This window comes from Malania oleifera, chromosome 9, assembly GCF_029873635.1.
Source record: "Malania oleifera isolate guangnan ecotype guangnan chromosome 9, ASM2987363v1, whole genome shotgun sequence".
In the NCBI taxonomy this organism is placed as follows: Eukaryota; Viridiplantae; Streptophyta; class Magnoliopsida; order Santalales; family Ximeniaceae; genus Malania; species Malania oleifera.
In genome coordinates, this window is record NC_080425.1 from 22,654,974 (window position 1) to 22,679,826 (window position 24,853).

At 37.4% G+C, this 24,853-nt stretch overlaps 3 protein-coding genes across 4 annotated transcripts; 1 reads left to right on the top strand and 2 right to left on the bottom strand.

The window, feature by feature from the left end:
* Positions 1 to 211: 211 nt before the first annotated feature.
* LOC131164895 (nicotinamidase 1-like) lies at positions 212 to 3,743 on the bottom strand. Its single transcript, XM_058122428.1, has 6 exons — positions 3,599 to 3,743; positions 3,275 to 3,506; positions 1,259 to 1,442; positions 976 to 1,109; positions 684 to 869; positions 212 to 551 (listed from the first exon to the last, which is right to left on the bottom strand). The coding sequence occupies exons 2-6, from the start codon at positions 3,416 to 3,418 to the stop codon at positions 477 to 479; spliced, it is 723 nt and encodes a 240-aa protein (XP_057978411.1). The 5' UTR covers positions 3,419 to 3,506; positions 3,599 to 3,743; the 3' UTR covers positions 212 to 476.
* Positions 3,744 to 11,377: 7,634 nt separating this feature from the next.
* On the top strand, positions 11,378 to 24,224 carry LOC131164896 (uncharacterized). 2 transcript variants are annotated; one of them, XR_009139371.1, is made up of 4 exons: positions 11,426 to 12,148; positions 16,045 to 16,441; positions 21,565 to 22,195; positions 22,724 to 24,224. XR_009139371.1 is itself a non-coding variant. In XM_058122429.1 (3 exons), exons 1-3 carry the CDS (start codon positions 11,729 to 11,731, stop codon positions 21,963 to 21,965), a joined length of 1,218 nt encoding a protein of 405 aa, XP_057978412.1. In that variant the 5' UTR covers positions 11,378 to 11,728; the 3' UTR covers positions 21,966 to 22,303. The 2 variants fall into 2 exon arrangements, 1 of the variants encoding a protein (XP_057978412.1); XM_058122429.1 differs by lacking the exon at positions 22,724 to 24,224 and having other exon boundaries at positions 11,378 to 12,148; positions 21,565 to 22,303.
* LOC131163389 (putative UDP-rhamnose:rhamnosyltransferase 1) lies at positions 22,651 to 24,069 on the bottom strand. Its single transcript, XM_058119984.1, has one exon. The coding sequence runs from the start codon at positions 24,067 to 24,069 to the stop codon at positions 22,651 to 22,653; it is 1,419 nt and encodes a 472-aa protein (XP_057975967.1).
* Positions 24,225 to 24,853: the final 629 nt, after the last annotated feature.

Consider the following 24,853-nt stretch of genomic DNA (forward strand, 5'->3'; position numbering starts at 1 on the left):
CTATTTCTTTAGAGCCTCTTTAATTTTCACTACCTCGTCAAGAAAAACTATCTCAAGGTTTCAGCCGTTGGTTGCAAGTGTGTACATATAGTTTCATGTGAAAACCCTAAAATTTCCTCATAGAAATATTATAATGACATTATGCCCAAACTCAAGAATACTATGCTATGTCCCCTCACCCTTATGCGAAATTCCCACTGAATATGAGTCATAACTCAACAATAACAACATTATTTATGATACATACACATTGCATCTTCTTTTTTTTTGTCTTTTTTTTTTTTTACCTTCCAGTTTAAGCACTGTTTATTGCATGTCTGCAAGGTGAGTTTATAGGCATACAATGTTGCCTTTTTATTAGGCAAACTATAAACATGGCTGACATGAAACATACATATAACACTGCTTCAAGCACGAGCACAGCACTGACCACAGCTACATGTACATGTAGCTTATAGTGGCTCTATTTTTGGGTATCAGAACAATACTTCCCTTGCTATTTTTGCTCCCCTTTCTTTAGCCATGTACAGACCTATGTGATGCATAAGCTCCTGCCCAAAAAAAAAAAAAGAAATCAACTTCAAAGGTTTCCGTAAGTTTTATTTTCCCCCTTAGAAATTACTAGGTCTACCCCACCCACCTCTTTTCTTCAAAACAAAAAAGAACAACAAATATGAATTTACCTGGGGATGAGGCATGGCATGTTTGGTGTTTGTGGCTATGTGAGGAGGAATATCAAATGTGGCACAGGCGCCAGAGTACACCACTACATTCTCCAAGGGGCTGAGGAATCCTCTGGTTTTCGCCGACAATGTCGAGCACACGAAATCCAGCACGCATATATCTGTGCATACTCCTACAACCAGCAGCTTTTCCCAAGCAACCAAAAAATAAATGAGTAAATAAAAAGGAATTGGCATATGCCAATGCAGCCTCTGATTTCATTTCAATGTGTTGGAAGTGAGAAAAGCTTACAAGCTGAATCTGGTTGGTTTTCACCCATTCGACAAACGCGTTTGAGCCATCAGCCTCGGTTGAACCCACATACCCATCATAGCAATCCTTGCGCTTTATTGTTACATTTGCTTCTTTTTCCAGCCATTTTAGATCTTCATGTGGTAATCAATGGAACAAGGCAATTATTCATTCATGCGTGTGTGTGTGTGTGTGTGTGTGTGTGTGAGAGAGAGAGAGAGAGAGAGAGAGAGAGAGAGAGAGAGGCAGAGTTGAAGCATGAGATGGAGGAAAAGAAAAATACCAGGAACCAAATTGGATTCATCAGTGCCAGCAATACAATGAGAAGGGTATGGGTACTCTGGTTTGTCAGGATGATGAGAATCAAGGAATGCCATGATGGGCCATTTCTTCTGGCAGAACACCCTTGCTATCCTTGCTGATTCATTCACCATTCCTGTTATTTGTTTATTGGGCTCTCTCGGCGCCTGAAACCCCGAAAGAGTCACTATATTCGCATAGGGTAAAATGGAATATGCACATAGAGAGGAAGACACAGCATCCCTGATGCTGTGATTGAAGATATGGTAAATGCACCTAAATAAAAGAAAAGAGAAGAAAAGCTCTCCTAGACACTCTTTTGTTGCTCGGTTAGCTATACCAGATAGACTGGCCAGTGACCACCCTTGAAAAACTGGTTACTTAGGGCAAAGCTGCAGCAGATATTACTTGCAAAATCTGTGGGTTGAATGCTAAAAACGAGAAGCCATCTTTTTTTCAGTTGTCCCATTACACAGCAAGTCTATAAAAGAGCCTCTACTACCCTGAAAATCTGCAGAGCTGCTAGAAACAAGGAGCAGAGTATACACTAGCTGGGGAATACTTCTACAGTAATGTAATCTCTAAGGTAGCTTGGCCATCTACTCATACTTGGAAGGCTAGAAAAACCATGTTATATGAAATATATATATATATATATATATATATATATATATATATATTCTTGTATAGAATGAAATTATTAGTCCTTCTACTGTTTACTAAAATTTATTTTAGTTCCTATACTTTAATTTATACAATTAAGAACTTAATACTTACTCAATTTATTCAATTAAGATTATCATCTAAATTAATTTAATGATTATGATTGAAAGATAGAAATTAAGGAAAGGCCCTTCCATTCTTGGATAAGTAGGCACATTTAGAGCTTGGATATTATTGGTTACAGAAAAAGTATATATTATTTTTTGATTATTTTATAACTACACACTTGAAGCCACAGTCACTCACAAATAAAGCTTCAATTCTTGTGATTTTTTTTTTAGCATTAGGCTCATAACAAATAATACTAATACAAAGAGTAATGCTAATTAAACATTTTATATATGTAGTACTAATTTCATACAACTTATGTAGGGGATATTCACTAATATTTTTTGATTTAATTAAGATGACAAAAATAATTACATGAAATAGTATGTAAAAGTCCTTAATTATGCTACTAAAGATTTGGGACTAAAATAAATTTTACTTAATATTATATTGGCTTACTTATGATTTCACTCTTTACATTAACATAGAAGCTACTGTACTAAAAGCAATTTTAGATGTATGAAGCAGATATTGAGGACTTAGAAACGGTGTCATCGATGTGTTGACATTGAATGTAACTGTAAAAAGGACCAGTAACCCAAATCATTTTCTATACTTGTATGGTATAGATCTGTGTATTGAGGACGGTCTTCTACACTCTCGGCAAATAGAGAGTCGTTAGATGAGAAGGGAAGATACATAACAGGCTTGTTGAAAATCATTGCAAGTGAAAGTGAATAACTGTAAGTTATGTTTAATATATATATATATATCATATCGCTCGCTTGATCAACTCAGAAACACCCTTAATCTCATTTCCCAATTTGGGTAACTCAAGATGATTACTGGGCTCAATTCTGATGATGCTCTTAGAGAGAAAAGAGCAGATAATTGAAAATTTAGTGGAGGTGGAAAAATTATCAGACTAGATTGCATATTTTAAAAAACTAATCAAATTCTTGAATTCTTAAGTGATTGTTCAACAATTTTGATTCAAATAAATAATCGTGAATTAGAAACTATAAAAAAAAAAAATTAAGAATTTAACCCAAAACATGACGGGTTAATAATTCCTCGTCAAGACGGGAAAAAAAATCAAACTAAAGTTGATGTTGTTCACTGTTGAGTGACTGAAATGGTAGAGGCGAACTAAACCATATATGCAGATAAAGATTAAGAAGAAGAAATAGCAGAGATGAACAGGGAAATGAGGGGAGGGGGCGGGCACCAGGGGTCCAGCTCCAACGGTGCAGAAACCATTGATGATGTCCACCAGCACCAGACCAGCCCTAACGCCATCTTCACCCAACACCACCGATTCTTGCTCCAGAGGAAGCTCTTTCTTCACCAAATCAACCGTCCCAGATACCATCTCTCTCTCTCTCTCTCTCTCCAAACGAACACGCCCAGCTCAGTGGAGGGGTTCACAAAAGGCAATTTGGCTGCTCCCAACTCTGTACCTGCACATGTAGATTTTTTTATTTATAATAATTGTAATAGTAAAAGAAGAGGATGGAATAATGTATTTTCCCCTGTCAACTATCCATCTCACCATCTGTACAGGTACGCACCCGTCCATGATTGAGCTGCCACTGTTCAAACTTCAAACATCTCTTCTTGTCCTTTTGCTACAGAAGTCAACAAGTTTATCATCTTCTCATGCAAAAACCCTCTTTGTACCTGGAATGATCTTTCACACTGTTGCACAGAAAATGGTCACACCTAGATACTTAGGGAGGCTAACATTCTTGTTACTGTAGTGGAAACAAATAATCTTACAACACAACAATTAAAATATTCAAAAAAATACAATCACGCAGATAATATGAAACTAATAAAACAATGACTCGAAAACATATAACATGTATATATAACCTTCACGGAGGTTCCCCCGAAATCCAACTTATGCAACTTTTCAATTCAAAAATTGAAAACCAACCCTGAGTAACCGAGCAAAACCGTCAACGGTTTCAAACATACCGTCGACGGTTTAACGTCGAGACCAAATAGTCGATATATCATTTCAAATCTGTCGACTATTTCTTTTGCACCTGGACAAAACGGTCGACGGTTTCAAGCAAACCATCGCCAATTTCTTCCTGCAAGTTAGCATCTCTGTTTTTCATCATGTTTTGTCTTTCTACATGCGTTCCACTCAACATATGAGCCACATTATAACAATCTCCACCTTGACGAATATACACCCCTTAGGAGACAACCGAAAACATAACTCACTGCTCCATCTAGGACAATAGGTTGGGACCGCCTCTCATCTAGCAACTGGAGACATTAAGCAAGTCCAAACAATACTTGAACTTATCTGTGGTAATAGGTTTTTTCAAGATATCTGCTGCATTCTCAGAAATGTGAACTTTTTCAAGCACAAGTTCACTTGAAGATACCAATTTTCAGATTCTGTGAAACCTCACATCTATGTGCTTGGTTCTCGCATGATACACTAGGTTTTTTGCCAAATAAATGACACTCTAACTGTTACAACGCAGCTGAACTCCACTTTGTTGTATACCCAGCTCCTTGACTAAACCTGTAAGCCACAATGCTTCCTTGGCAGTTTCGACGACTGTCGTATACTCTAACTCAGTTGTTGATAATGTAACCATAGATTGTACCATGGACCTCCAACAAATAGGTCCTCCCACTAGGGTGAACACATACCCTATTGTAGACCTCCTATCATCCAGATCCCCTACATAGTCTGCATCCACATATCCCATAACTGACGAATCATTTTGTTGCCTGCTAAACATGAAGTCATAGTGTGAAGTACCCCACAAGTATCTGAAAATCCACTTGACAGCATCTCAATGTTGTCTACCAGGATTTGAAAGAAACTTACTCACCACACTGACAGCTTGTGCCAGATCTGGTCTTGTATATATCATAACATACATTAAACACCCCACTGCTCTAGCATGTGGGTGTTTTGCTCTAGCATGGGGACCTTTGACATGTCACGAATGTCATCATCCGTCCTTGGGCACTGGACGATAGACAATTTAAAATGATTCGTCAGCGGTGTAATTACCAATTTTGCATCAACCATGTTAAACCTCTCTAACACCTTCTCCACATCGTTGTCCTGAGATCACCAGAATCTCCTTGCAGCTCTGTCCCTACGAATCTCCATCCTAAGAATCTTCTTGGTTGCACCCAAATCTTTCATGTCAAACTCTTTATTCAACAGAGTTTTCAACTGATTTACCTCAATCATATCCTTCACAACAATCAGCATGTCATCAACATAAAGCAATAGAAAAATGAGAGCACCATCATCAAGACTCTTAACATACACGCAGCAATCAAACGCACACCTCCTATAGCCAATCTGGATCATATAGGAGTCAAAAAATTTGTACCACTATTTCAGAGACTGCTTCAGCCCGTAAAGTGACTTCTTTAGTTTACAAACCAAGTGCTCTTATCCAGGTTGACTAAATTCTTCTGGTTGTATCATGTAAATAAACTCCTCCAAATCAACATGGAGAAACGCTGTCTTTACGTTCATTTGCTCCAAATGCATATCGTAATGCGCCACCAATCCCAACACTACCCTAATAGAAGTGTGTCTGACCATAGGGGAGAAGATTTCATCATAATCAACTTCTTTCTTTTGCGATTAACCCTTTGCTACTAATCAAACCTTGAACTTCTCGCATTCATTTTCTGATACCGATTTTTTCTTTGTATATACCTACTTGCATCCTATCGTCCTCTTCCTTTTTAGAAGCTTCACCAATTCCCATGTCTAGTTCTTATGCAATGACTCCATTTCCTCCACCATAGCACCCATTCATCTTCTCTTTTTTTGGTTGTGTACTGCCTCTTAAAAAGTAGTAAGACCCTTACAACTAGTAATGAGAGTATAAGACACCAGATCATCAAATCCATATCTGGGCGGTGGCCTAATAGTACATCTGGGTCTATGTATAGCTATATTATGAACTTGCTGGTCTCCCGAGTTAGAACCCCTTACATTCTGAACATTTTCATCACTACCCTGAGTCTCTAACTCCACTTGCAAAACATGCTCATTTCTGCTCTAGTTTTCTAGCACCTATTTCTCTTCTTCTTCCTCCTAAGTATGCTGCAACATGGCTTTTTCATCAAAAAAACACGTCTCTACTGATCACCACCTTATTTGTCATTAGATCCCACAACTTGAACCCTTTCACACCTTTTTGATATCCTAGAAAAATACAACGTCTAGAATTTGCATCAATCTTGGATCTCTCCTCACTACAAATGTGCACATAGGCTGGACATCCAAACACTCTTAGATTGGAGTAGTATGCTGCATTTCCTGTCCACACCTCCTCTTCAACTTTCCCATCTAGTGATGCCCTTGGCGATCAGTTAACCAAGAAACACGTCATACTCATTGCCATGACCCAGAAGTTCTTTACAAGCTCTACATTCAACCTCAGACACCAAGCCCTTTCAGTTAGAGTTCGGTTCATCCTTTCCGCCACACCATTCTGTTGTGATGTCTTGCATACTGTAACATGTATCCATATGCCATGTTGCTTGCACAACTCCATGAACCTTGAATCAATGTACTTTGTTCCATTGTCTGACCTGAGGCATTTAATCCTCCCCCCAATTTGGTTTTCCACCTCAGCTTTCCATAATTTAAACTTGGCAAATGTCTTTGACTTGTGCTGCATAAAGTACACCTATACATTTCATGAGTAATCATTGATAAAACTCACAAAATAAATTTGTTCACCCTGTGATGCTACCCTCGCTAGCCCTCAAACATTCGAATGAATGTAGTCAAGAATACCCTTTGTTTTGTGAGTGGCTATTTTGAACTACACCCCGTTCTATTTCCCAAGAATACAATACTTACAGAAATTTAGCATGCACTTTTTGACACCCTTTAAAACATACCTCTTATGAAGTTCCTTCATCCCATGCTCACTCATATGCCCTAATCGCATATGCCATAAAACAATATTATCTAACTCAGAATCTGCAGTTGTAGCTCCACCTACAACTATAGTACCTAGCAGTGCATAGGTATTCCCTGCTAACTTCTGCCCCTTCATCACTGTTAGAACGCCTTTACAAACCTTCATTACCCCACTTTCAGACTTGTAACTAAACCCATTACAATCCAAAGTGCTTAATGAAATTAAATTCTTCTATAGATCCGGTATATGCCTAACATCACATAATGTTCTGACAACACCATCAAATATTTTAATCCTGATGTTTCCTATTCCAACAATTTTACATTGAGCATCATTTCCCATCAAAACAGAAGCAAAATTAAATAACATGTAGGTGCTAAATCAATCTTTATTTGGTGTCATGTGATAAGAGCATGCTGAATCTAGGATCCAAGAATTCGTGAAGCAATCAAAACCCGATGAAACAGAAAACATATCACCATCACCACTCTCTGAGTCTCCTTTTTCCACTACATTCACCGATTTTGAAGAACCCTCTTGATTTTCTACATTCCCTTTCTTCCTCTACGGACACTCTGATTTTATGTGCCCCTTTTTCCCACATTTAAAACACCTATGTCCTTCTCTTTTTTGGGCTCCGACCTAGACTTATTATTACTTGATCCACTCCGGAACTTGCTTCTCCCATGTCCTTGGTTACCTTTCACCACAAGCCTTTCACCTTGTGAAATCTCATCGTCGACTGCAGAGTGCTTGTAACCTCTTCCAAATTTAAGGTTTTTTTTTTCCCTATGTTAGAGTAGTAACCATATTTTAATACGTATGAGATGCAGGTAAGGAATTCAATAGCATCAATACCTTGTCTTCTTCCTCGAACTTCACATCAACCCGCATCAAATCACTTATAATCTGATTGAATACGTTGATGTGTTAGTTCAAATCCGAACCTGTCATCATCTTAAGTTAATACAACTTCTGCTTAAGATACAACTTGTCTGTTAAATATTTGGACATATATTGGCTTTCCAGTTTCAGTCAAACAATCGCAGGAGATTCCTTATCCATGATGTGATACAACACGTCATCAGTTAGACAAAGCCTGATAGTCGCCAAAACCTTCGCTTCCAACTCCTTCCAACTTGTTTCGTCCATGCCTTCCAGTTAACTTCCGTATAATGTCTTCACCATACCTTGTCACACTAAGAAATTCTTAACGCTTCTCTACCATAGTCCAAAATTACCCATTCCATCGAACTTAACAACATCGAACTTTGCAGAAGAAATTCCAAAAGCCATTGTAACCAAATGCTTTGATACCAATTTTTTGTGTAAATGAATGCCAAGTGGAAACAAACAATCTTACAACGTAGCAATCAAGGGTGAAATATACAGAAAAACACAATCACACAGATTATATAAAAATAATAAAACAATGACAAAGAATTACGTGGTCTGGCAATGCCTACATCCACGGAGCAAATGACAGTGATTTTTCACTATCTTGTGTCCAAAGACATATAGTTACAACATACAACGTGTATATATAAATTTCCCAAAGTTTTCCCCCAGAAGCCCAAACTATACAACTTTCCAATTCAAAATTTGAAAACTAGCGCTGAGTAATCGAGCAAAACCCTCAACAGTTTTAGACATACCATCGACGGTTTAATGTCAAGACCAAACAATCGGCATATCACTGCAAATCCATCGACTGTTTCTTCTGAGCCTAGACAAAATCGTCACCGATTTCCTTTGTTTTCCACCATGTTTTCTCTTTGTACATGCGTTATGTCGACTCGGGTGTAGAGTCAAGAAGGGGGGGGGGTGAATGGACTCTTTCACGTATTATGAGTGTTCTCTACAAAATAAAATTCTTGATAAGATACAAGCAATTATATCACAATATATCAAATGTAAATCAAGCACAAAACATAAATTAAAGAGTATAGGGAGAGAAAGCTTAACACCAAAGTTTAAACATGGTTCGGCACCATGTCTACGTCCACACCTTGAGACCAACTCAAGGATCCTATAATCTACTATAAACTCCTTCACCGGCGGAGAAGTATTACACTCGAAACAAATCCCTACACTCAGGAACAAATCCCTACCACACTCACCAATAGCCGCAAGGTTCACCAAGAAGCCTTGCAAAATGGTTCACCAATTGGTTCACAAAGAACATTCACAACAAGAAGATGATTTACAAAATGATGCTACTCAAATGAGCTGATTGCAAATACAAAACAAACCTCACACTTAATCTCTCAAGTAAAGATTCACACAAGATTAGAGAGTAAGAGAGAATTTGAGCACTTGTGAATATGAACTTAAATGCAAAGTGCTTAGGGTTGAATTCAAATGATGTTTTTCACTGAAAACTTGTAAACCCTCAAAAACATGTTTAATCAAGTCTATGGACTTGTATTTATAGCCAAAAATGGGTTACTAGTCGTTTTATGGTTATTAGAGTGATATATTATATGTTTAAATTGAAAACTAGTTGTTTATAGCCATTGGGGACAGAATCCCAATGCCAATCATTGACTATTGGCCCCCATTCATCGACTATAAACATTTTGCCTGGAATTGTCAACAAATGACCCCAAATCGTCGACGATTACCCTAAATCAAAAAAAGTCATCAACACAAAAGTTGTAGGATTTTTTATTAGCTTTCTATGGATACCAAGATCGTCCTTTTGGAATTTTTTAGCAAAAGTTATTCCCCAAATACCGAAGGGTGTTCAAGAAATTTGATCGGTGTATAACTGAGGTTTTAAACTTAACTAGGACCAAGTTTGTAAAAGATTATAATACTAATATGATTTAAAACTTGTCCTTATGAGTTTCCCTTTGAATATAAGATATCTTATTTATGAAAATACATTTGAAAGGTCATTTTGATATCTTATATGCTAGTATGTCCTATATACAGAAATATGCTTGACTTTCTTTGAGGCTTTAGGACATAAAACATGTTTTGGCCAAACCAGGACAAAATATGTAAATGTTTGTAGATACTAAGATGTTGAAAACTTGCCCCTTATGAAAACATATTTTGAGTTTAGGATTCTTTTGACAAATTCTTTGTTTTATCCTTGAAAACTATGAAAGTTAAATTTGTGACTTTAGTGAAATCCTATAAAGTCATGCCTCCTAGTATGCATGTGCAAATTGTTCAACTCTTACTCAGAAATCATGCATGAAACAAAACCACAAAAGTTACAATTCTATCTCAAACACTCCCCATTACATATATTTCTACATTAAACTTCCTTTGGTGTGCTTGAATCCTTTTCGAATAAGTGTCCATCTGATCTTTCCTATTTGACGTCTACTCGGTCCGATCTTTGCCTTTAATCCAATACTTCATGTATTCGTCCCTTGAACTTGTACTAAACATGATCTGCAAAGATGGAATGCATTAGGAGCAACAAATAGGTTAATATCATCAAAACACATTAAACATGATTATATAGCCCTCAAAGCTAACACGTTCTACTCAACATATGAGCCACATATTACAAAAATCTATGTACTAGCTAAATGAGCCATACCATGGTACCCTAGTGGCAAGGAAGAGTTAGCCAGGAGCTGTCAATTTGGATGTCTTAAGTTTAAGTTTTTGCAGTATTTAAGTCACTCTAACAATGAGATTGCTATGTTGGGTGTTCGAGAACTGCCAATGGTCACAAAAAATTAAATCAAAGTTGGGGAAGCACTTATAATTTTGTAAGTGAACAAAAATTTAAGTTAGCCGATAAAAAATGATTGTAGCTTAACATTTCCGGGCTAACATTCTAAATACTAGCTAGATGAACCCTCATAAAGTAGTCTAGTAAGAATGAACTAATTATGATAGTTTCGACTTGAATGTCTTAAATTTAATTTTCTGTACAATTAAATTTATACTCCATAGGGAATTACAATGAGATTGTTAGTAATTTTAATTGAAAATTAAACACAACCAATTTTAAATAGACATAACAATAAAAATATCCTATACAGTATCCATAGACAAAAAGACAAGTTCATCAAAGTGACATATATTTTTATGTGAATATCACCTTCCCATTAAATATTTCTATAACATGCATAAATAAATCATGGCACTCTGAATTTCTAACGCATTAAACAAATTAGTTTAAGGTTGTGCTTTACAACAAGTTAATTTCGATCAAATAATTATATACGACACAATGTTTCGCTTTAATATTTTGGAACAAATACAACAATATCAAAATGAACATATTTAGAAGGTAGAACCGTTGTTGACAATTTATACGGGTATATAAATAGGCATCAACATATTAAAAAAAGAAAATAGGAATGGCTCCCATATATATATATATATATATATATATATATATATAATTATTTAAGACGTGGTCTGCCAATTCAATCTGATCAACTAATTCAATAAACTCATGTCCATTAGACATTTTGTGACGGTCTCTTACTTGGGTGCAGAAGAAAGAAAGGCGCGACTATAGATTATAGGAGATGGATGGATAGATCGATGGTGTGACAGTTGTCCGTTTATACCAAGCCGCCGCCCTGAAAATTATGAAGTAAATTATCAAAACCAAGGAACCCTTATCCCCTCCTGCATCATCAATCCCTCTGGCTCTTCTCAAATCCGAAGAAAATGTCGTCTAGTTCTCGGATGATTCCATTATTCAAAAATCCTCAGAAATCAGACAACTCAGCTACCCACTTTCTTATTTTGATCAGAGCACAAGCTGTATGATGCAGCTCCCCACTACGCCACTGTACACAGCAATCAAATTCCCGCCAAAACTTCACGATTTTCTGCCCAAATTCCATATTTTCCCGTCCAAGAGGGGACCCTTTCTGGGAATTCATTTTTATCGACCAAGAATGGATTTTCTCGGCGTGTTTCCTGTTAGGTCGCAAATGGGTGATTCTCGTTCCGGGGCTGATCATGGGTTTCGTACAATGATGGAGTATGTGGGTAAAGGAGGAGTGAACGCGGGTGATGATTTGGTGGTGTTGTTCCATCATTTGCAGTATGCTTGCAAGAGAATTGCTGCTCTTGTGGCTTCTCCCTTCAACCCGTCTCTGGGGAAGCAAGCAGGTCTCGCAGGGAGCGCCGGCGGCGGCGAATCAGGCAGGGATGCGCCGAAGCCACTGGATATCGTGTCGGTGCGTGTACTTCCACTTCCATTTTTCTATTGAATTGAAAATTCTTGTATGTGTAATCACTTGCTATGCCTAAGTGTGGTGTGGTAGTCGTCGTTGTTGGCAATAAGAAGTAGTCCTTTTACAACAAGAAAAACCAGCTACAGGAACAGAGAATGTTCAGTAGTTCCTTTTACGTTTTGCTTTGTTATTTTTTTTTATTGATGGATATTAGAAATTTGAAACATGTGGATGTAATGATAGAACAGGGTCAATATAATTTTTTTTGTATATTATATGTGACTTCGAAAAGTTAGTATGTAAATGGTTCAACTACTTAGACAAGTCTTTCTCTCCATCAATTGCTTCTCTGCACAAACCACCCAAATGATATGTTTAAGTTCAAGGATTTCTCTCGTCCATTACCAATATAAAAGCACTAAGCTAAGTAAATTCAATAAATAATTAACAGATAATTTTGATCTGGCCACATGTTTGACATCAATATTATTTTTCTATGAAGTCAAACAAAAAATTAACATGGAAAAACAGCCTATCAACTTTTAGTGATGTGGAAGATTCATCTTGCTCATCAGTTGAAAGGCCCTCCATCTTTATTGTTAAAACCTGGTGAAACCTTCAGGGGTTACTAAATCATTAGAAGATTTGTATAAAGTTATATGTACTTCTAGAAACCTGTGCAATTCCATTAGCAGATGAAACAGAGTGAAACTATATGGATGACTTGGTGATGTACGACACAGGAGCGGAAAATCAGAAATTAAGAGAGAAATAGAAAGGAGAGGAGAAGAAGGGAAAGAGTAGAAGAGGAACTGCTGCAAGAAGAAGAGACAGCAGGACAGAAATTAAATATAGAAGAGAGTAAGAGAAGACAGACAGACAAACAGGGTAGAGAAGGAATGAGGAAGAAGGAGAGCAGGGAGAGAACTTGTAACAAAGAGAGAGGGGGAGGGAAAAACAGTCTGGAATTCTGAATTCAAATCAATATATAACTAATGCCTATTGAAGAAAGTAATTATCATGGTTTTAAATAGCGGCTGCAACCGTTTTGTAATGTTTCATACGTATCGGTTTTTTTGGTTTCTGATACCATTACACCTGATATCAAGCCATAGTGGCCATTATGGACTGCTACCATTACATAACGACCACTACAGCCATTACGTAACTGCTATAGAACTATTATGAGAAAAAATATATATTTTTATTTTCTCTTCTCATTTTCCTTTTTCCCTTTCACAAGTCATTCTCGAAAAGCTATGTGAAGGGAGGGGGAGTAGATTATAATGAGGATAATAATGATAACAAAATTATTAGTTTTATTAATATTCACAACAGATGCATTAATTAACAATTTGATATGAACACTATTTTGTTAATAAATATTATATTTTGATAATATTAGTAAGTTGATATTTCTTTTCCATATTTTTCAACTTCAACCTTTTGTTTTCTAGTGTATGTCGTGTTCGAGTTGTTAGTACTTTATTTATTTAATGATAAATTTTATGATCATATGTTATAATTTTGAATCTTAGGTTATAGTTGTACAATATAACTTCTCGATCTAAATTTATTAGAGTTTTCTTACATTAACAAATAAAATATCATAACTTGTTTAATTTACCATATTATTTGTATGTCTTATGTGCTGAATATATTAATGGAGTGTATAATGTATTATTTTATTAATTAATTGGGCAAAAGACACTAATCTCTCCTAAGGTTTCACAAAAAGACAATGACCTCCCCTTAGATTTCAAAAATTTCAGTGACCTCCCTTAAGGTTTCAAAAATCTTAGGGACCTCCCTTGAGATTTGTCAAATAGACGCAAACCTCCCCTTATATTTTACAAAAACGAAAAGTTTTTTTTAGGGGAGATCTCTGTCTTTGGCAAACCTCAAGGGAAGTTTGTGACATTTTTGAAACTTCAAGGGAGGTCTCTGTCTTTTTGTCAAACCTCAGGGGAGGTGAGTGTTTTTTGCCTTAATTAATTTATCACGCGTATTAAAAATAAAAAAGTGAAAAATATGCAATTGTTTTGTCAATAGCAGCTTTAAACAAATGTAAAATTTATTGCCCTTACTAAACAACATGAGCCAGTTGAACTAAAGGATCCAAAATGCACTAAAACAGTTTTCAAAAGGGCTTAAAACATGCAAATAAACAAATATACATATGACTGTATGTCCTTGGAAAAAAATTCATGGTCATTACCCCCACTTCCCGTGTGTAGCATCTGAGACTCGCTTTCCACTACACCCATTACCCTTACACTACGCTACCTGTTACTGCTATTCAAAACCATGGCAGTTGCCCTGACATATTTTTAGCTTCCAAATAGTAATGACCTGTTTCGATATTAGCTCAAAACAATTATGCATAGGATTATAATATTTTACTATGTGAGACAAGTTAAAAAATATGAGGACTATTCTGGGTATTGTAGTTTGAAAGACAATATGAATTGCACAAGCCTCTTAACTGTTGTGTTTGAGAATAGCTAGCATCATGGAAATTAGGTTTGTGAGTTCAGTTTCTCCGAGACATTGTTGCAGTCCAAAAGTGTGTAGTAAAGTTGTCTGTTAGTCACAGTTGGATTATTGGATTTAGCTAAGCCGTAAATTTGCTTTTTAGTGCAAGTAATATCTTAATTAATAATTAACAGAATCTCTATGCTGGATGTTCTTGTAACTAGCTATGCAATTTGTGCTTGAGATAATGATGTTACTGGATAACCTGAATTGTTTCTTTTTTTTTTTGGGTACTTATTCAAGCCTTTACAGCTGGCCATTTCTTTGTAACTGTTTGTTCAATTAATTATCTATTCCGTGTAACACTAGTGAGTTGGGGCTGAGTCACTCCAGTTGCCACCTTTATTATAAAGTACTTAAATTATAGTTTCACTGGCACTTAGCTAAACATTTTGATGCTCAAATGGATTTTGGAGCGTTCCAAAGCTTGAAGATCCCACTGCAAGAAGGCAAATAATTTGATATAACATTACTCTATTATCTTTCTCAATTTTTTTTCCCCTGGGGGTTTGATATAAGATATTGGAGTTTGACAGATAATATCAGTTTGATCATCACCTTTTGTTTCTTGTATTTCTGAAAAAAAAAAAAAAAAGGTCTCCCTGCTTTACGAGGGTAGGGAGATGGTTGTCAGTGTACATAGCCTTACCCTTGCTTTTATGCATAGAGGCTGTTTCCATGGACTCAAAGCCATGACCAACTGGTCACAAATGAGCAACCTTACCATTGATCCAAGGCCTGCCCTCTTTTATTTTTGGTATTTCTATCATTGAAAGTGGCAGGTTTCGTGTGACCATGTGCTGCCTCTCATATTTGTATGTGATAATATGGATTGTGGTGCACTTATAGAGTGGGTAAATTTTGATCATACAAATGGACTCTCCCTTTTCTTTAGGATATCATGCTGTCTTTGCAAAAAGGCAGGCCGTGAGTCCATCTGAATCCAATTTAAACCATGTGCAGCCAACATGTCTCCATTTCAACATAAATTCGCCAGTTTCCCCCATTTCGGTTGGCTATCCCTAAAATTCCTATATGCTTTAAACCTCATGATCCAATTATGTACTGCGAGATTCGACCCATTCTGCCCCTTGCATATTGGCGAAAGTATCTTTAATTAGGCATTGGAGGCTCATGTTGAATGGTTCAGCAAAAGGTTAACAACTTGGATTTTTTGGATAGCAATTAAATTTTGGAATAAATTAATTGCAATGTGTAATTTAGTGAACTGCTAGATTGTAAAATCTGCACTTCCCAATATTAGCATACACTACCATATTCTCCATCCCTTCCTCCTCCATTAATGGTTATTAAAATGGAGCCATACACGTGTCTGTTGCCCCATAATTTTTATTCTTGTGCAGAATGAAATTATATTATCTTCTCTTCGAAATTCTGGGAAAGTTGCAGTTGTAGCCTCAGAAGAAGACGATGCTCCCATTTGGATAGCTGATGATGGTCCATTTGTGGTGGTAACAGATCCTCTTGATGGCTCACGAAATATTGATGCCTCGATTCCCACGGGAACAATTTTTGGGATTTATGACCGCCTTGTCGAAGTTGATAATCTACCAAAGGAGGAGAAAGCACTGCTGAATTCACTCCAGAGTGGAAGCAGGCTTGTAGCTGCTGCCTATGTTCTCTATTCATCAGCCACAATACTGTGCACTAGCTTTGGTTCAGGCACACATGCATTTACACTGGATCATTCAACTGGAGACTTTATTCTTACACATCCTAGCATTAAAATTCCCCATCGAGGTAACAGATTTAACTTTTTATGAATCAGAAGGATGAAATGTGAAAACGTATGTGAATTGCACAATAGACTGCTATCATAGGTGAACTCTATGTTCCACCCTCATAGTTATTCATGAATGTCTTTCTTTTTCACAAATGCACACTTGTAGCAATGATCCCTCAGGATGGACAATATGGCATATTTCTAGTGTTAGACTCACGGACTTTCCTTACTGAACTATATAGCGGTTGGTCTCATTTCCCTGTAGGATGGGACTGTTTTTAGTGTTCATTAGACTAGGTTACTGAAAGAACCACACCAGTATCTAAATTGGCGATTATCTTTCTTCAAGTAAAGTGTAAAGTTCACTTACCAACTTCAATTTTTCCAGAAAGGGCAGGTAACTCCCCTAATATTACAAAAATACCACTGACCTTCCTTTGTCAGTAACATTTAATAAATGGCTTTAACTCAATTTTTTATGATATATTTGCCTAAATAAAAAATGGAACTCCAAGAGATGTTCAGGCTATTAAAGAACCATACTGCAATAATTACCTACCTATGCTGGCTAACTAAAAATAGATTTGGTGCTTTCCACTGGGTTTCCAGCAAGAACTCTCCAAGGAGAGAGAGAGAGAGAGAGAGAGAGAGAGGAGCATAGCTTCAATGGTACTCTTGCACTTGCCAGCACTCAGATCTGAAACTCGTGCCAGAATCTCTGCCACCCATAGCCTCCACTGCCCTCACCTTGCATGGTCAAAGCCACAAAAACCACCACACCAGCCCCACAGCCATCACATTCTCCAGCCACCCCCACTACCAACATTAAAATACTACCAGGCATCAAACCCAAGAGTCACCACCATCACCACTTGTTGCCTTTGTTTTAGCCACCATGTACATCAAATTCACAATTCACGGCCCCGCCATTGAACCTAAATTCACCAATATATGCCATTGACTAGCCCAATGCATAGGATCATCACACCTCAACCATAATCCTTCACTAGTTAAACCCAAAAGTCTCTGAACTCCTCGCACCCCAAGCTGCCTCCCTCAGTCCCTCTCCATGCATAAACACCACATCTTCATCCTGCAAACCACCAACATCAGTCTTTGTAAATTGGAAGACCTAATCATAATGATAGGCCTCTCCCTCTATTTATGGAACATGTCAAGTACATAACAATGACCATAATATCCCTGCTAATTCATGCACTAACTCATGTTTACTAACACAGCAATAATGCTAAATAAATAAACCAGTGAAACTCCCCCTCAAGCCAAAGCATTGGTATCATACGCTTCTAACATATGGGGACATGGCTCAATACTCAAACTCAAGACTCGACTAGGGCACCATGGTTTATTTCTTAATCTTCCAAGATACCAAGTTAGCTCCAACAAAAACACAGTACCTGGATCCCCTAATAGTTACCCAGCCCAATTTGCAGTTATATATCCATGAACATGGCTGACCCTAATTCTGATATAAGAAACCCCTACTAGGTGCACATTTGAGGAATCTCAAGATGCAAGTGAATGTATCCCAGTGAATTGTTCTTCGAGAATCAATAAATTGGTTCACAACACTTGTTGACAAAAGATATATATGATTGAGTAACTATGAAATAGTTCCAATTTTCATCAAGTCTTCAGTATCATCGCAAGTCAACTAACGAATCACGCACATCTGGCCTTAATTTGCTATTAGGATCAGTGGATGTATCAACGAGTTTGGATCCCAACAGCCCAGTTTCATATGAAAGGTATAGAACACACTTCCTCTTTGAGAAAATGGTTTTGATACAAGATATGTATACTTCTATACCCAAGAAGTTTTTCAGTGGCACTAAATCTTTAATCTGAAATTTAGTTTGTAGAAAATGTTTCAGGGTTTGGTACCTTAATCATCACCATCGATCACAATATCATCCACATACACAACAACCAAAATCCTACTAGAAGTAGTATGATTAGGACATAGAGTGAACTGCACAATGCTAAAGACCAAACTCAAGTATTATGCCACTGAATTGACCAAACCATGCTTTGGGAGATTGGTTTAGACTATGCAAGGTTTTCTTGAGTCGACACATTAATCTTGACTCCTCCTGAGCAACAAACCGTAGGTGATGATTATATGTAGACCTCCTCATCACCATGTAGAAAGGCCTTCTTCACATTTAATTAATGCAGCGATCAATGATAGGTGTTAACTAAGGAGATGAACAAACCAAATTAGGCAAGTCGATTGGAAAGAATGTGTCAGACTAATTCAAACTGTACACCTGAGAATATCCTTTAGCAACAAGGTGGGCCTTCAAGCAAGCAACAAAACCATCAAAATTTACCTTCATGGTATACCCCTAGCAACAACCAATCATGGACTTGTCAAAAGGAAGAGGTACTAGTTACCAAGTATTATTATCGTGTGATGCACACATCTTTTTAGCCATTGTAGCCCTCCACCCGAAATGGGATAAGGCTTCAAAGAAAAATTTAGGAAGCAAAAATAAGATAGAGTTCTAACAAAATAGTAATACGGAGTTGACAAGAAATTATAGCAGACAAACTTAGAGAGTGGATGCCTTTCTCAACAGCAATAGAAAGATCAACATCTTGGGAAATGGGATCATCAAATGAGGAAACCATAGTAGAAGCTGGGGAGGCTCTCCTCCATTAAGTCCTTATCATCTATGCATGCGCAAAGGATGATCGAGTTAGAAAGAAAAACCCAAATTAGATGAAGATGCAGGTGGATGACTGGATAGAAAGCTAGAATCTAGAAGGTCCGCAACATTCTGTAATCTTATGACATCCTTGTCTGTTCACAATGAGTGTACTTGCATGGGGGGTTGGCCTCTACAGCATCCTTCCATTCTGCCATGATCACTCAAGCCACCCTAAAAGCTTTCGCAACTACTTGGTTGAAAACTAGAATCACCTTGTCTAACAAAAGCAGTCTTCTCAGAGGTTGAAACACTAAACTAGAGGCTGAGGGTGTGTTCTGGAAGAAGCATGAGGGATGCAAGAATAAACATCAACAAATTATGGAACTCTGTAATACCAAGAATTTGGGACCAGACCACCTCAATCTCGGGTTTCAAACCTTCTAGGACCCAAAAGATTGTCATATGCTCACTCTGCTTTTGCATCTCATGAACACCAGTTATGGGTTGCATAATTTTGAGTTCCTCATGGTTGCATTTCATCTCTGAAGTACTCTGTGGAACTCCTGCCTCCCTGTTGTAGCTGAAAGTATGCCAAGTATAGATCATACATATGTGTAATGTTACTAGAATACAAGAGCTTGACATAATCCCCAAAATCCTTGCACATCTCCAGATGCATGCATATGCTTTCAACTTGGGGTTCCATCGAGTTCCATAGTAGGGAGATAGTCAATGCATGCTCCTAAGTTCATACTTATTTTCTTTTGTCATCACTAAGCTAAGATTGAAACAAGTGTTCAAATATTACTTAGCCTATCATATAGATCTTGACAACCTTAGACCACTGCACAGATTTTTTTCCATACAACTTCTCAGTATCTATGGTAGTGACAAAGGGAACATACTTATGCATTTCATGGACTCTATCCCAGCTATCACAAAAAAGACCAACAAGGAACACAGTTAATACAACAATCACAGACAAGGCAAACAACTAGAACAACCACAAAAGTGTCACAAACAAACTAGCTTAACACTGCCACAGCCCCAAGGAAATCAGTTACCATTGACATACAACTCTAATTGTACTAAACAATCAGTAACCAAGTGCCCCAAGTGAGTGAACAAAAAAAAGGTTGGATCTTTGAACAAAAAGCCATGACTCACAGCTTGATATTATGGAGTATAGAGGGATTCAAGGCATGTGGGAAGAGATCGGAGCAAAAGCAGTGCTTAGCGAAGCCTCATGAGCCAGTACATGGTGTCAAAGCAGTTATCCTTCGACCAGCACTTGTAGGCACCTGACTGGTCCTCCAACAATGAAATGGAGGAGTTCACAATTGGCAATGTCTCTGATTATCTGTGGGGTTGGTTTAGCAAAATCTAAAGCAATTCCTATGGTTCTGAATGCCCATTGACGCCCAGGATTTAAAGATTCTTCTAATATATCATTTATGGGTCCAATGGAATCCTTAGGTATAGGAGGAAGCCCTATCAATCAGAGATTTTTTCTTTCAACCATATTTTGACTGTTGTGTTTTCCAAGAAACTCTTGGAATTGTTTCAGGTTTTTAATGGTGTGGGCAACCCTCCTAATAGTGGCAGACATGCCTAGGATTATAAGGTTTGGATTTGGTTTGGCAGTGGCTTAGGATCATGCTTTGATACCATGTTGAAGTATTGTGTAAACTGGAAGATCTAATCACAATGGTAGGTCTTGACCTTTATATATAATATATGTCAAGTGCATTGACAATTATCATAATGCCTCCATAATGCCTTTATTAATCCATGCTTACTAACACAGCAATAATGCTAAATAAATAACCAGTAACAATCAGGAACCCAAATTCAATCACTCCAAAGAAGAAGTAATATTTAATACAAACTGCATGCACATTCAAGGAACTTAGCCGGTAAATTAGTCTCAAATCCATTAAGATTAGAAATTCCCACTGCGACTACTCATTGGTTTCATTAGAAAGGGGAAGAAGGGATGGAGGATTTGAGGAGAGGGAATATATTTGGTACATGTGTTGTGTTTCTACAGTCAACGTCCTTACCTTACATATTTTGTTTCTTGAAATGAGTATATTATATTGTGAAGGTTAAAAGGGTATTTTGTTTGAACCGGATAATGAAAAATTATCATGTCCGTTTGAAGAAAGAGAAAATATGAGTCATCACATTACATTCAAGCCACTAACAACTGACTGCTGAACAAAATTTAAGCATTCATAGAACTGAATGTCAAGGGAATTTTAAGGCTTTTTTTATATGTTAGGGGTGTTATAGAACTGAATGTCAAGGGAATTTTGAGGCATTTTTTATATGTTAGGGGTGTTTTGTGTCTTTTTAACAGAACTAAGGAAGGTCAATATATTTTTCTCCAAAAAACAGTAAAGTTTAGGGGAAGTCAATTGAATTTTCTTTAATCACATTTATTATGACTGCTGTTATGTCAGGTCAAATCTATTCTGTAAATGATGCAAGATATTTTGACTGGCCCGAAGGTTTGAGGCAATATATTGATACTGTAAGACAAGGCAAAGGAAAATACCCAAAGAAGTACTCAGCCCGCTACATTTGTTCACTGGTTGCTGATTTCCATCGTACTCTGATGTATGGTGGAGTCACAATGAATCCTAGGGACCATCTTCGTCTAGTTTATGAGGCCAATCCTCTCAGTTTTCTTGTGGAGCAAGCTGGAGGCAGAGGTTCTGATGGTAAGAATAGGATACTCTCAATCCAACCAGTCAAGCTGCATCAAAGACTTCCTCTATTTTTGGGAAGTTTGGAAGATATGGAAGAGTTAGAGAGTTATGGAAATGTTCAACAGAAAGTAAATCCTGGTTATGAAGTTTGATGCTTTGATGACCCTCAATGGCAGTGATTTGAGTTAATCTCAGATTCGCTTTTGTTAGTAAGCCTCTACCTTACAAAAATTTAAAGTTTGACAAGTGGCCCTGGATCAAGCAAAATGGAGGAAAAGTATTCATTTAGTCAAAATTATGTGCCAGGACTCAGGTTATGTCGTGGTTGTTGGTTTTACTGTTGTATCACAACTCTGTCCAACTATTCCAACCTTAAGCAGCTGTAAGATTCTGAATTTCATGTACTGTGGCCTCATCTTATCTGCAACTAAATAGAGAATATTAATGCTGGGCATAAAAGCTAATGGAAATATGTTTTTCTTCTCCTGTATACTTTTGTTTTAGAATGTAGCAGCACATCCTACTTATATCCTTGTTTCTTCGCTTGCAAAATAAGTTTTTTGTTTAGAAAGGAATTTGAAGAAGTAGCATTGTAATTGCGATGCATTGAATTTTTGAAACACAAAATAAACTTCTTGTTGTAACACTAACCCCACTTTCTTTGAGGGGGGAAGCAGGGCAGGCTTCTTGTTGAGGCTTAGATTGAATTTCCATCTTTAGCCACTGCTGCTTCCTGTCTTAATTTCCAACCGAAAGTCTGACAGGCCCACTTGTACATTATTTTTATTAAAATTTTCAATAACAATTTTTTAAGCTGTATCATATACGTCATCATGATCAATTGGGATCTTCAGACATCTGACAAGTTTCTCTTGTAATTGCCAAATGCTGAACAAACTTGTTAATGTAGTTTTCATGATGATACTGGTCGGTGAAAATAGTTTGAACTTGAGCTGCCTTCAGTCGTAATGATGCCCACTCCTGCTCTACCATCACTATTCTCATGGACTTAGCAACTTCATCTCGATCAAAGGAGCCGTCTTCATTCCTCTGCACCTCCAATCCAATTCCATTCTCCACTAACAGCTTTGCATTCAGACCTTGATCAGCCATCATCGGCATGAGAATTAGGGGGTGTCCAAAACAAAGGGATTCAATGATGGAACCCCACCCTGAGTGGAAGAGACATCCTCCAATGGCAGGATGAGCCAGGATCTCCTGTTGTGGTGCCCAACCATAACAAACTATGCCCTGGCCAGAGGTTCTAGCTGAAAACCCAGAAGGCAAGAAGCCTGAGCTATCAACTTCATCTGGCTTCCTGAGAATCCATATAAAAGGTAGCTTGGAGAGCTCAATCCCAAGGGCCAATTCCTGGATCTGTTCAACAGGCATCTTGTACTCACTTCCAAATCCCACAAAAACTACGGAGTTCAGCTTCTGTTTGTCCAGCCATTTGAAAGTAAAATCCCAGTTTTTATTGAGGAGACTCTGAGCTTTGTTCTTTTCTAGATTTGGTGGGAGTAAGCCAATAGGCAAAACTGGTTTCTGGTAGAGTTCTTCAAGAAGGTTTAAGTAGTTTCCTTCAAAGTCTCTGCAGCTTCTTACAACAACAAAGTTACATCCTTCCAGGGTTGTCGCCAGCCGTTGGCCAGATGACATGCCAGATATATCAGAAAGCTTCAAGTTTTGGAAGATCCGTGCGGCACAATCTGGTCTGTGGGCAACAAGAGAAGGGAAAGGAATCCAACGTGGTGCTACTGTAAAATCTTCAATTCTGGTTCGACTGCCAAAGGACTTCAGCTCATCTGGTGGCCCTGTATATGCTAATGTTGCAGCTGAGAATACACTAAAAAAAGCTGTGGGCACACCAAATCTAGCAGCAGTTTCTGGTACCCAACATGGGATGAAATCAAACAGTATCAGGTCTGGTTGATCCCTCTGCAGTAACATTTCAAATGGTGCCTGCAACCCATCGTAGGCCTTCTTCAGATACTGTACTTGTTCCAGCTGCAGGTCTATCGTAGCCTCGGAATTTTCTGGCAAGCCATCAGTCGGCGGCAATGGGATTTCCACCAGCTTTATCTGGTCAGTTAAACTTGCAGGAATGGAAGGTAATCTCTGAATATTTCTTGGGGTAGAAATGAAGGATATGGAGATACCTTTTGCTGCTAATTTTTTTGCCAACTCAAGAAATGGGAGCATGTGACCGAATGCCAACCATGGGAACATCATCACATGGTACTGTTTATCAGCCATGGAGCCTTGGAACTAACTACTAGGGACATTGCAGTGAATCAGTGTTGTTATTCTAGCTACTTAAATAGAAATTGTTAGCACATTCTTTACATGAAATATAGTTTAGCTTGAACTATAACGATAATATATCGATCATATTGTGTGTTGTGTGGCAATCTTTTTGTGCTATTATATTTTAATGTTTTAAAACTAGACCATGATTATGATACTTAGAGAACAGTTAATAAATATTATAGCAGCTAATAATATTAACACTTAACCCACATTAAACTGTCTACTTTGTCCATAACTCGGGGCTGTATTTTTTCTTCCTTTTTTTTTTTTATACCATAGCTTGCAAAACCAGGAAACAAACATGCGTGCATCCCGTTTTCAAGAAATAAATAAAAAGAAATGAAATAAAATATTGCAAGTTGATTTTGTAAGTCGAGTGAAAGATTATGTTCAGGCGATGCATGCACACTTTATCTCCATAATTGAACCCTGCAGTTTCGTAGTAGTCTCCCATCATCAACACATCTACAAAGATGTGAAGTGCATAATCCAAATCTTTATATGCCCAAATAATAATATATTAATGTGAAAATTAATACTATAAAGGAAAACAAAGAGATACTATATGAGGAGAAATTATGAGATTGGGCCGCCTAAGCACCTCACATTTTTTAATAACTTTGAATTAAAAAAAATATTGATTTGCGTTGAATCTTTTTAAATTATTAAAAATAAGGGATATAATTGATTGCTAGATGGTTTAACCCAATAATTCTGCTTTAGAAAGGGT

What these genes read in the sequence shown, in the direction of transcription:
- LOC131164895 (XM_058122428.1), bottom strand. Translation starts at nt 3,418, where the DNA reads ATGGTATCTGGGACGGTTGATTTGGTGAAGAAAGAGCTTCCTCTGGAG. An exon ending in CCGTTGGAGCTGGACCCCTG is followed by an intron (nt 1,443 to 3,274) that starts GTGCCCGCCCCC and finishes TCGGGGTTTCAG; the next exon opens with GCGCCGAGAGAGCCCAATAA. An exon ending in AAACCAACCAGATTCAGCTT is followed by an intron (nt 870 to 975) that starts GTAAGCTTTTCT and finishes GCTTGGGAAAAG; the next exon opens with CTGCTGGTTGTAGGAGTATG.
- LOC131164896 (XM_058122429.1), top strand. Translation starts at nt 11,729, where the DNA reads ATGATGCAGCTCCCCACTACGCCACTGTACACAGCAATCAAATTCCCG. An exon ending in AGCCACTGGATATCGTGTCG is followed by an intron (nt 12,149 to 16,044) that starts GTGCGTGTACTT and finishes ATTCTTGTGCAG; the next exon opens with AATGAAATTATATTATCTTC. An exon ending in CATTAAAATTCCCCATCGAG is followed by an intron (nt 16,442 to 21,564) that starts GTAACAGATTTA and finishes CTGTTATGTCAG; the next exon opens with GTCAAATCTATTCTGTAAAT.
- LOC131163389 (XM_058119984.1), bottom strand. Translation starts at nt 24,069, where the DNA reads ATGGCTGATAAACAGTACCATGTGATGATGTTCCCATGGTTGGCATTC.